Source organism: Diuraphis noxia, unplaced genomic scaffold (genome assembly GCF_037042655.1).
Source record: "Diuraphis noxia isolate RWA-SAM2 unplaced genomic scaffold, SU_Dnox_SAM2 contig0001, whole genome shotgun sequence".
Classification (NCBI taxonomy): Eukaryota; Metazoa; Arthropoda; class Insecta; order Hemiptera; family Aphididae; genus Diuraphis; species Diuraphis noxia.
In genome coordinates, this window is record NW_028301711.1 from 80,845,786 (window position 1) to 80,857,969 (window position 12,184).

At 30.7% G+C, this 12,184-nt stretch overlaps 1 protein-coding gene and 1 pseudogene across 1 annotated transcript; both read right to left on the reverse strand.

The window, feature by feature from the left end:
- The window catches only part of LOC149061989 (uncharacterized), a 354,191-nt pseudogene that overhangs the window by 45,358 nt on the left and 296,649 nt on the right, over positions 1-12,184 (reverse strand).
- On the reverse strand, positions 6,921-9,013 carry LOC149061997 (uncharacterized). Its single transcript, XM_089221399.1, has 5 exons — positions 8,903-9,013; positions 8,547-8,811; positions 8,095-8,247; positions 7,903-8,004; positions 6,921-7,820 (listed from the first exon to the last, which is right to left on the reverse strand). Exons 1-5 carry the CDS (start codon positions 9,011-9,013, stop codon positions 7,525-7,527), a joined length of 927 nt encoding a protein of 308 aa, XP_089077525.1. The 3' UTR covers positions 6,921-7,524.

Genomic DNA, 12,184 nt, shown 5'->3' on the forward strand with positions numbered 1-12,184 from the left:
AACTATTGAAAATAATGTAATATGTAATGAAAACGGTGATACTGAAGAAAATAGACTTAGGGCCAGTATTACAATCATGGGTTATACTCTGATCAGTGATTAACGGTCTGTAAGATGAAATAACCAGTATTACAAATTTCAGTTCACTCTATAATTGACCGTCAATTACCGGTTACGCTTACCAAACGATATCGGCTGGTTACAAAATGTGATGAACTGTTAAAGTATCTGATTGGTTGTTAATTTTTATGTTTTTGTGATTATTTTGATATCATCATCATTCTTGATTATTTTTCAAAAAAATTATCTATATTTTGCATAGATAATATATACATGGATAGGACATCCCTATACTTAATACACACGGTATAATGTGACCGAAGAGGTTATATGTTACCACACTGGTTACATGTGGTTACATTAGTGGTTTATGATAAAACTATGTTATCAACACAGAGTATAAACATAGATAATAATTTGCGAAATCAAAAAAAAAAAACGAAAAATTAAAAATTAGTTTAACATTTACTAAACTAATTCTTTTTAAAAACCAGTAATAACAAATTGACAAATGAATAAATGATAGTATAATAACTATAGTCTATAATATAATTTTACTAATAAAAAATGAATTTATTTTTACTTTTTAAATTGTGACGTAATCAATTATCAATGTAGGCTATTGAGGATAACACAAGTGTTAACCAGACATAACCATTGTGGTAACATATATTCACTTTGAGCACATACCAAACCACCTAATGTCCTATCCATGTATATATTATCTATGATATTTTGCCGCGAACAATATTATTTAATTTTGTTTTCAGTTTTCGATTATACGAGCTATTTTATTATATAGGTAATAGTATATATATTTTACATACTAATATTTTTACTATGGATGTACGAGACTATATGGATTTTGATGACGACTATTCCGATACCGAAGAAAGTGATGATGCAAACAATGATTTTGAGCATTTAGCGGAACTTGTAGCTTTCCCTAGGCGTGCTAAAATTATTCGCAAACGACCTGACCATTTTAAAGTATGAAGAGATGATGAGTTTTTGAGTAAGTTTCGTTTGAACAAAGATACTGTGAAGTTTATTCTACGTATAATAGAATCAAAAATCGTATCACAAACCAGTAGGTAAAGTAAGTGTGTATTAAAATAGCTTAATATTTAAGTTTGATCAATTTTAAAAATATGTAGTGTTGTAGAGGAAGGGTATGCTGTTTCTATGGGAAGGTGGGGCAGAACCGGAACGCTAAGGTATCAGAAGCTGTAATCCACTCAAAAATTGTGAAATTGATTTGAAACTTGAACTGGGTTATCTTTAGGATATGGTTATTAATATGTTAGCATGTTTTAAACATTCAGTTAAGTCTAATAGTGTTAAAGGTCAAAATAGATTTAAGTATAATTTGTCCCGTTTTGCCCCATACTCGGGGCAAAATGGGAACGTCCTTAAAATATTATTTATTTAACATAAATATTATTTCATTTTAAATATGCAATTAAATTAATCAACTTGAACTTGTTTTCACTTAAATAACTTGTATAACTTGCTTATAGATAATATAATATATTATATTATATTTGTAGAAATGTATTTTAAAATAATAATTGTGCAATGACAAAGAATAATAAGTGCTTGTAAATTTAAAACAGATCGACTTTTACATTTATTAAATAGTTACATTTTATTTAATTATATTTAATAAATCTATAATAGATATAATACTTCTGTAAATAGATAAACTTAAAAATGAAATAAAAAAATTAACATATTTAAAATAATTAAGAGCAAAATTCACAGGTTAATAAAGCATTATTATCTTTTTCATCGATGCCCGCGCAAAGGCAGTGGGCCCATAATTTGCGTTTGGAACATTGAATCCATCCATCGACTGATATTGAATATGACTCATTACAGTATAGACATTTCTCATCCTCATCACTGGCCCAAATAAATGGGCCTCCATAGATTTAATGTATGTAATTAATTCAATCGGGCGTAACCGTTTTCCGCCAAATTGACCCTAGCCCGTTATCACCATGGCCGTTTTCCGCCAAAGGTTTGTGAGAATTCGGGCATTTTACCTACCGAAAACCACCCACGACAAAAGGGGAACACTTCTGTCGTGACCTAGGAGCCGCACTGCGTGATGACCCGAAGGCCAAGTCGGTGGAGCTCATAGGCTTTGATACACGCAACGGCAAATAAATGCCGAGGATTTATATTGGGGGAAAAAAAATTTAAAATAAATAATATTAATAAAAAAATGTGACAAAATATAAGGTAATCATATAGTTATATTTTACACGGTTTTAAGAAAAGGGGTTTTTAAACAATATGAATAAAATAATATAACATTAGGTACATGGCAAGTGCTATTCAAAAATATATAATATTTGGCACATGGCAAAGTGCATAAAATACAAGGAAAAAATATATAATATTTAACACATGACAAAGTGCATAAAATACAGGGAAAAAATATATAAGATAATGCTACGGCTCCGACAAGCGGTTACCGGCACGGAATGATAATCATACGCCGGTATGACGCATTATACACTAATATGTATTAAAGGAAACGACCCACGGCTCCGCAGGACGGTTACCGGGGCAATAAATAAATTAAATAAAAAATAAATAAATACATAAATCTGAGTATATAAAAAAAGCTAGGGTGATACATAATCAAAATGAAAAAAGGGGAATGTTGGGGAAAAAATAATACTTGACGACGACTGCTTGTACTGAGTTGATGATGTTTGAGATGGCTTCGCCCGCCTCGGGCCTATGACGTCACTTCAGCCCATCATGGTGGTATTTCGCCGATGGTGAAAACAAATAACAAAAATTTTGAGTCCGGGAGACGTGTTGCGAGAATCAATGGCGTTGAGCAGAAACAAAAATCGAACACAGGAGATCGGTCATCGATGGTGGCGAAAAACAGACAGCTCGGCAGTATACGTCGGTGGCTGGTCGTAGGCCGTTCCGGCGTCTCGATGTTCTTGGGTAAGGGGTTGGTCAGTGCGTCGCGTCGGGAACTTTCGTATAATATACATTAGTGGGAAAACAGGTTGCCCTGTCCATATACGCCAGCGGCTACGACCGCGACGCCCGACAGCAACGGCGGAGCGCCCTCTGCGACATCGACGCGATGGACACTTCATGTGGGGGAGGTCAGGGGACTAGTATTACATAACTGTGTTTTTGTATTATAATATTTAATGAGCGCATGCATAATAATAGAGATTATGGAAATACTATGAGTTATATAATAAAATGACGTTGACATATTATAAGATTATAATAATGATATTTTGTAATATTCTAATAAAAAGCGTCAAAATTCTGTGACGTTACAGGTTATATTTCCGATTTCCGACAAAAAAAAAAATAATAAATTATTATTGAGAACCCCTGAACTGAATCCATCAGCCAGTAATGATTACGATGTACTCAGTACATCTACCGAGTTTGTTAAAAAAATCTCTTTTTCAGATAGTAAATAATTTGTATAATAATGTATTATTTGGACAACAAACATGTGATATTGAATGTGTACTTTTATATAATTTTAATTTTTATAATAATGAGTGATGCTTATAATCATAAAAATTTATACTTAAACTGTTTAGAGTTTTTACGTAAAATGCTTTAAATTTGTATAATAATGTAGGTATTATTTGGACAACAAACATGTGATAATTATAAAAATTATCGTTTCCGTATGGTTAATATTGAATGTGTACTTTCATATAATTTTAATTTTTATAGTAATGAGTGATGTTTATAATCATAACAATTCGCATATAGTAGACTATACTTTAGAAAATACGCTAGGTATATCTAAATAGTCGAATAATAATACTTTATAATACCTAGTCGTAAGATAAGAATTAGATAGGTAATATAGTTTATGATCAATATCTGTGTGAGCCATGAGGTGAGCTGGCGCGTGTATGATACAAGGTGAGGAGCTTACTTGGTATCTGGATTCAGTTCAGGGGTTCTCAAAAATAATTTATTAATTTTTTTTGGCGGAAATCGGAAATACAACCTTTGTCGGAAAACGGCCATGGTGATAACGGGCTAGGGTCCTTTTGGCGGAAAACGGAAACCCCCATTCAATCTCTTGTTCGCTGTTGAAAACCTTTTTATAATTCCCAAGACCTAATAAAATAATATAGTATAATATATATATATTATATTGTAAAAGTAAATACTTAAATAAGATTACCTTTATTAAAAAACTTAGTTTTATTAGTAGATTTCAAGTAGCCTTTCACTCTTCTTTGAAGGGACATCAAATGCTGATGCTGCTTTTCTATACTCCATCTCATATCTCACACAAACCATAATTGCATTTTTCATAGACTCTTCTGTCCATGATTGGCGTTTAGATTTTCTAATATAGTTTCTAACCATTCTAAGAATATGGTAAATATTGTTTACAAATTATGAATAATAAATTAATACATTAATTAATAAATTAAAAACATTGGGGCAAAACGGGTACGTTAATTTTGCCCCGAACAGGTCTATCCCATTATGCCACAATGAGTACAAGTACCTGCAGCCGCTGTTTGTGAACTCAACAATTCATTTTTTTTAAAGTCAATATAATTAAAATAATCTTGAGAACATTTACTATGGAAACAGCAAAAAAAAAAAAAAAAAAACAAGTTAAAATAAAGTTAACCATTGTAGGGGAATGATGTGGTCACACTGATTATAAGAGATAATGATTCTAGTTGTACAAAAAAGATTTTGATATGTATCGCTGTTATTCGTTATTGACGCTTGTTATTAAAAATTTTAATATACTCTTTTTATATATTGTACAAAAAAGATTTTGATATGTATCGCTGTTATTCGTTATTGACGCTTGTTATTAAAAATTTTTATATACTCTTTTTATATATTGTACATAATTATTCTTATTTGTGATAAAGTAACTGTTACTTTACAATTGGTGACCTCGAGAGAGTAAACGCAAAAATATGGATAACGTGAACACCAACAATTTGGACACGGCGGACACGACGATGGCTGCAAACGTCGGGCGCGTATCGGTAAAGGCATCGCCATTTTGGAAAGGTGATCCCAATATATGGTTCACGCAAATTGAAGCGCGATTCGCACTGGGTGGAATTACAAACGACACAACAAAATAATACCACGTTATAAGTGCCGTCGACACGGAGATTTTAACATAAGTAACAGATATTATTCAAAGACCGCCGGAAACAAATAAATACGACACGCTAAAGGTACGGTTAATTAGTATTTTCACGGATAGTGAAGAAAAGAAATTGAGAAAACTCCTGGGTGAGGTCAAACTAGGCGACAGAAAACCATCAGCTCTATTAAATGAGATGCAGCGCTTAGGTGGTAATGCATTGAGTTCAGAATTACTTAAATCGCTTTGGTTACAACATCTCCCGGTGGCCACACAGTCCTGTCTTGCCGTCACAAATGGTACTGTTGAAGAGTTGTCTAAGTTGGCTGATAAAATCATAGAAATAGGACAACCACGATCTGTCACGGCAGTTTCGAGTGACTCGACAGCTGAGTTACTGTAGCAATTAATTAAAGATGTGGAAGAACTCAAGATAGAACGCCTCTCCCGAAGAGAATATGGGCAACAGAAGAGAAATTCTAGGTCAAGATCACGCTCAAGTTATAAAACATGGGTACCAGCGAGTGATGGGTTGTGTTTTTACCACACTAACTTCAAACATAAGGCAAAGAAGTGTGTGGAGCCATGCAAGCAGTATGCCAATTTCATTGCTAAATCGGAAAACTAAAGACTGTATCTACTCGGACAGCGGTAGATACACCAGCATCAGACTGCCACAATGTAGACAACAACAACGCAAGTCATCGCCTTACTGTAACAGACAGGCTATCTGGTCAGCAGTTTCTGATAGATACTGGTTCAGATGTCTCAATAGTTCCGTGTAATGCGAGGCAAGGCAACACAGCAAACCTCAAATTATTTGTAGCTAATAATATAGTGATTAACACATATGGTAAGAAAATTATAACTATTGATATTAAACTACGACGTGTGTTTAGGTGGGAATTCATTAAAGCACCAATATCTAAAGCAATAATAGGAGCAGACTTTTTGCACCACTTTAATCTAATCGTAGATATTCGTAACTATTCTATTCTGTGTTCGTAATAAAAGGGTAATTGATAAAATTACTAACTCATCTACTCTATGTATCGAATCGCGTAGCTCGATATGCTCTATTAAAGCATACGAGTCAGAGCAGAATTTTATAGACTTAATTAAACAATTTCCTAGTATTATAAATTAATATTATTATTAATTATGATTATACTATAAAATTATTATTACCATAAAACATTTCAAAGTAAAATAACAGTTTATAATATCAATCAACTGATAAGAGGCACTTTTAATGATTTTAATTTATTACTGATAAGATAATTGATATGTGAAGATCTTAGAGTAATAAAAGTGAAGATGAAATTTAATCACATGATATTGTTAACCTAAGGATTCTAAATATTAAGTTTTTAAATCAGTATGCCCAGTATAAGACATAAATATTACAATGTACCCGTCTTGCCCCGTGGTTCCGTTCTGCTACACTTTCCCCTATATAATTATTAGTCATACACTTTTTTTTACTTATTATTATTATAATTTATAGGTATTACATTTATTACATTACAAAATTAAATTACTAATTATTATAGTTTAATTTTTTTAATAATAATAACTTTATTGCATCAATTACACATCGTTATATATTTTACTAAATGTTTTAATATACATTTATAAGTAAATTATAGATTAACAATACTTAAGAAAATTTAACAATATTGCAATATTCCTAAAAAGCAGAACTTGTGCTGGGAGAGTAAGTTCTTAAAATTAAAAATTAAAAATTAAAAATTAATAGTGTAGTGTTTAATAATTGCATTAATTTATATTTTCAGAAATAATGCAGTAACACCTAGTCAAAAACTGTTGATGACGTTAAGGTATTATGCAACTGGGTCTTTCATAGCAACTTGTGCAGATTTTGCTGGAATACATTAAACTACTGGTGGTAAAATTATAATAGAAGTGTCAAAGGATAGAAGTGTCATATAAAAATTAGATCCCCAGGTGGTAATGATGCAGAAATTTTTCGTAACAGAAAACAATTTTTCTCTATGAATGTACAAACTATTTGCGATTCAAAATTGATAATACAAAATATAGTTGCTAGATGGCCAGGTAGTAGTCATGATGCAAACATATTTCGAAACTTTGCTATTAAACAATGCTTTGATAATAGAGAATTCAAAGATTGTGTTTTAGTGGCTGACAGTGGTTATCCAATGCAGTCTTATATGATTACACCCATGTTGAATCCAATTACAAACGTTGAAAATACTTTTAATGTGTCACAAATTTGTACTAGAAATCCAGTAGAAAGGTCATACGGTGTCTGGAAGAGACGATTTCCAATATTGAGTTTAGGAATAAATGTAAGAAACTTGGATAGCTATCCAACAAGCTATTATAGTGGCCACAGCAGTACTGCACAACATAAGTAGTTCCATTTCTGCTGCATATTTTTCAGCTTGAAACTTTATCCTATCCTTTACTTCTTTTAATAATTCCTTTTCTCGATCTATTTTCACCCTCCATACTTCTCTTTTAAATTCTGCTTCTTCCCTTTGTAAGTTTGATACCTGCTCAGTTAGTAAAGCTTTTTCTTGGGCCCATTTTATTATCTTGTCTTGAAACTCCTTCTTTCTCTTTGTCTGGCCTAAAACCATTTATAATTCATACAGTTTATTTGAACAATGAGATAAATTAAAAATTACATGAACACATTTTTCAATAATTACCTGATTCAGAAACTTCAACTTCTTTAAGTTTTCTTGTAAAAGATAATGGAGTGGATTTTGGCTGCCTTAGCTTACCAGGGGTATATTTTGACCAAGATGTTTCTGAAAAAAGTAATGAATTCAAAATGTAATAAGCTAGTTGTAAACAAATGTACAGTAAAAACTAAAAATATAAACAAAATAAATCTTTACCTGGTAGAGTGGACTCATTTTGATAAATATTATCTGAAGTTGGCTCTTGGAATGTGTTTTCTTGTAACAAATCATCATCATAACACACTTCTTCTACTTCATATTCATCATCTACTTCATCTATTCTACTTTGAATAGGGTTTGAAACCACCACTAAAATAAATAACACATTAAATTCATAAAATAATAAATTAGTAGGATATAACATTGTTTTATTAAGAATTAATTTCAATAAACTATTTATACTAGTATTCAGAGAAATTAAGAGTCACAATATGTATAAGTAAGACATTTATAAGAATGAGAGTCATTATAGTATAATGAATAATGTATTTTATCTTATATATTTTAAGTAACCTGGCTAAGCAATGTTTTAATTTTAAAATTACTCTGACCTTTTTAAATCTAAATGAATCTAAATTAACTTTTATATCTAAATATTTAGTGTTTACCTTCATCGTCACACCAGTTGGAAATCAATCCTGAAGCTCTTTTACCCAAAAGAGCCAAAACTCGTTCGTCAGCAGAAACATATTCTGCAAGAACAGCTTTTCCGCCACCAGTACTAGTTAATTGTTTTCCATTTTCCACTTTTTTTTTCTGAGCTCGTCTACAAATATTTTCAAATTTGCATTTCAACAGACTCGCTGGTCTAAATTGATTTGGAATGACTGCATTGAACTCAGATTCAATTTTTGTCCAGTATTCTTTTTTTTCCTGTAATGTTATATTTGGACCAATAAATAAAAAAGAATAGATGATTCTTAATTATTATAATAAGAACAACAGAAACTTACATATTATTCACATGATCGGTAGTCTTGCACTGAATAACTGCCCAGTATTTTGAAACTAAATTCATCAGTTCCTCTTCGTCAGCGAAACTAAAGTTTTTACTTTTGGAAGATTTTCTATCCATGATTTTTAATTATGTATAATAATATTTTTTAACTTAAAAAAGTAAAAATTAAATATTGGACTTGATTCATTGGCAGTTCGGAACATAGTAATTTATTATCTTCTTGATAACCGTGGTCAAAACAGTTGATTACTGAATTGATCTCTGACGGGGTATTTTAATACTACTTTTTCTGATAACGGACCGTAAAAGCTAAAACCACGGATATATCGATAACCGAGGCGTAAACGGATGGTCAGGTAACCGAAGATATAATCATATCTTGTAATACTGGCCCTTAGCACATCTAGAATTGAAAATAATGATAATGAAGATAAAAGAATGATGATTGAAAATATATTAAAGATTATGAATAATTGTCATGAAAACAATTAAAACTGAAGGACAATGGAAAACTTTTTTACACACTGCTGGTCAACAGGTTGCATTGAGAAAAAGAGATAGTGCTCTGATCAAAGTTCAACCAACGTCAATCGCAAGGAGGTCTGCAAAAGTTACTAAAGGAAGTGAACGATTATTAGCTGGTCGACCACCATTAGGAGAAAAGACTACAGTGAAAAAAAAACGAAACCTAGGATTGAACATAAACTTGAACCAAACAAATGCAAAAAATTATGGGCCTTTTTAAAGTTTTAATATTCAATAATTCAATATTAGTACATTTTACACTTAATATATGTATATTTTTACATAGGTGGAAGAGACTAGAATTTTTAATTCATATTTTATAAATTTTTTTTTAAGCTACTCGCAGGATAAATATTTCAACTATTATTAATTTAATTTAATTTTTTTATTTTTAGAGACTTGAACGTAGTACAAAATCGTAATTTAAATTATAGGCCAAACTCTACCACAAAAACCGTCCCGTAAAACATCGCAGACTAATGTCTCCACCAGTCTGCGTGGCGGTCAAATGCGAGGCCGGCTTGGAGTAAAATTAACCTGTATTAGATAGGGACATACTCGACTTTATTACCTTTAAAAAATTATAATTAAAAAACTAAAAATGGTATATAAATTAGAATTTCAACATCGTATTCAGCGCAATTTTAACTTTAAGATTAAATTACAAAAATAATATTAATTTTCTATATTTACGTAATAAATTTACATACAAATATTTAGGAAACATTCCTAAGTTTACAGGTAAATTAAGTTCAATTCAAGTATTTACACAGTATGGCTATTTTATTCAACTTTTTCCAGATTCTATTTTTTAACTTATTGGTAACGAAAGTTGTCAATATGCAGTCCAAAATTGTTATTTTTCATACCATGTTTCTAAAAATGAAATAAAAGCTATTATTGGTATTAATAATATTATGACGTATTTAAAGTATCCAAACACTAGAATGTATTGGTCAAGTGAGCCTGGTCTAAGAATGGATCAAATTGCAAATGTTATGTCCGTTAATAGATTTAGTGAAATTAAACATTACTCACATTTTACAAATAACTTGAGTGCTCCAAATTTAAATGATTGTTATTGGAAAATTCGTCCGGTTCTTGAAATACTTCATAAAACTTTTCATGATTGTGCGTCCCCTACTGAGAATATTTTTATTGATGAGATGATGATACCTTTTAAAGGTATCATCATTTCATTAATTAAAATCATTTAGAATAATGCATTTAACAAAAAGTGGGGCTTTAAAATATGGGTAAAAGCAAATAGCAACGGATACATCAACTATTTCGAACCATATCTACTCGAGATCGAAGCAGATATGGTCCAATAGGTGATTCTGTTCTGAATTTATGTCATGCTTTGCATGGTAAAAATCATAAGCTGTTCATGGACAATCGTTTTACTTCATTGCCACTTATAAGACAATTACGTTCCTTGAGTATATGGGTTATAGCCTTATAGGAACGGTTAGAATGAATAGAATTAGTCAAATACAAACTTCTCTAGTACCAGGTAAAATACTTCAACGAGGTTCTTGTACAATGGTCTTGTACAATGGCTACGTCAAAAGACAATATAACAGTTCTGCGCTGGATAGGTAAAAGAGAAGTTCATATGATTTCTTTGTATGCTGGCGCAGACCCATTTGATGAAATATTACGTAACGACAAGAAAGAAAAAACAAAGATACCAATTACTAGACCGTTATTTTGTATTTAAGAATACAACAAATGTATGGGAGGTGTGGATTTCACGGATCGTATTATATCTCACTATCCTCACGGCTTCAAAAACAAAAAAAATGGTACCTTCGGATATTTTTTCAGTTTTTGAATATTGCGATTCTGAACACATGGATTTTATATAGACAAAGTCAAAACCCTCCTTTATCACTGTTACGTTTTAAAGCTTCTATAGCAACTAGTTTGACACAGTTAAATTCTACATCTAATCGTCTTAAAAAAAGAGGACGACCTTTGAATTCACCATGTGCCTCACCCTCTCCAGTTCTGCTAAAAAAAAAACCAGAGAAGGACAAAATAAAAATATTCCAGAAATTTACTATGATGGATAAAATCATTGGCCAAAAAATTTGAGATAAAGAGCGCTATATAAGATAATAAGGTGCCATGATAATCTGTGTAGAAGTCGTACTCGCTATAAATTTTCTAAATTCGACGAGCCTGTATGCCCAGAATGCATGGAACATTTCCACTCTCAAAAATAAAATAAGGGTAATAAATATATAGGTAGTTAAGTTTTTGTTATTTTTATAATATTGTTAAACATTTTATTTTGATATTTTATTACAAAGGAATGTAATATATAAATGTAATATTTTAATTAAAATAAAGTAATAAGTTATTTATATCGTAAGTTAGAAAACATTTTGTATAACAAACAATTGTGATAATTTTAAAGTGATCAATTACATGAACTTAAGATCTCTAAAAGTATAAACTTGTTATTATATGAAATAAAAAACAATGAGTAAATAAGTTGTTTTAAAAATAATTTTAATGTTACTACATATTAATTATAAATTAATGATAGAATGTTCGCAATGTATTAAGTGATAATAATATAAGAAATAAATAAAAATTTTATAAATATTTGAATATTATTTTATTGGTATCAAAATGAACATTACGACGCACAAATGACGCAGTTTGATAAATTTCTCATTTTATTGATTTTTAAACTAAACATTTTTTCTATAATTTTCCTTTTATATTGAAGCTAAATTGTAACGGAAAAAA

Excerpts from the sequence above, each read along its gene's own strand:
- LOC149061997 (XM_089221399.1), bottom strand. The coding sequence starts at position 9,013 with ATGGATAGAAAATCTTCCAAAAGTAAAAACTTTAGTTTCGCTGACGAA. Across the intron at positions 8,248-8,546 it reads CAACTGGTGTGACGATGAAG|TGGTGGTTTCAAACCCTATT; the intron begins GTAAACACTAAA and ends TATTTATTTTAG. Across the intron at positions 8,005-8,094 it reads AAATGAGTCCACTCTACCAG|AAACATCTTGGTCAAAATAT; the intron begins GTAAAGATTTAT and ends TACTTTTTTCAG.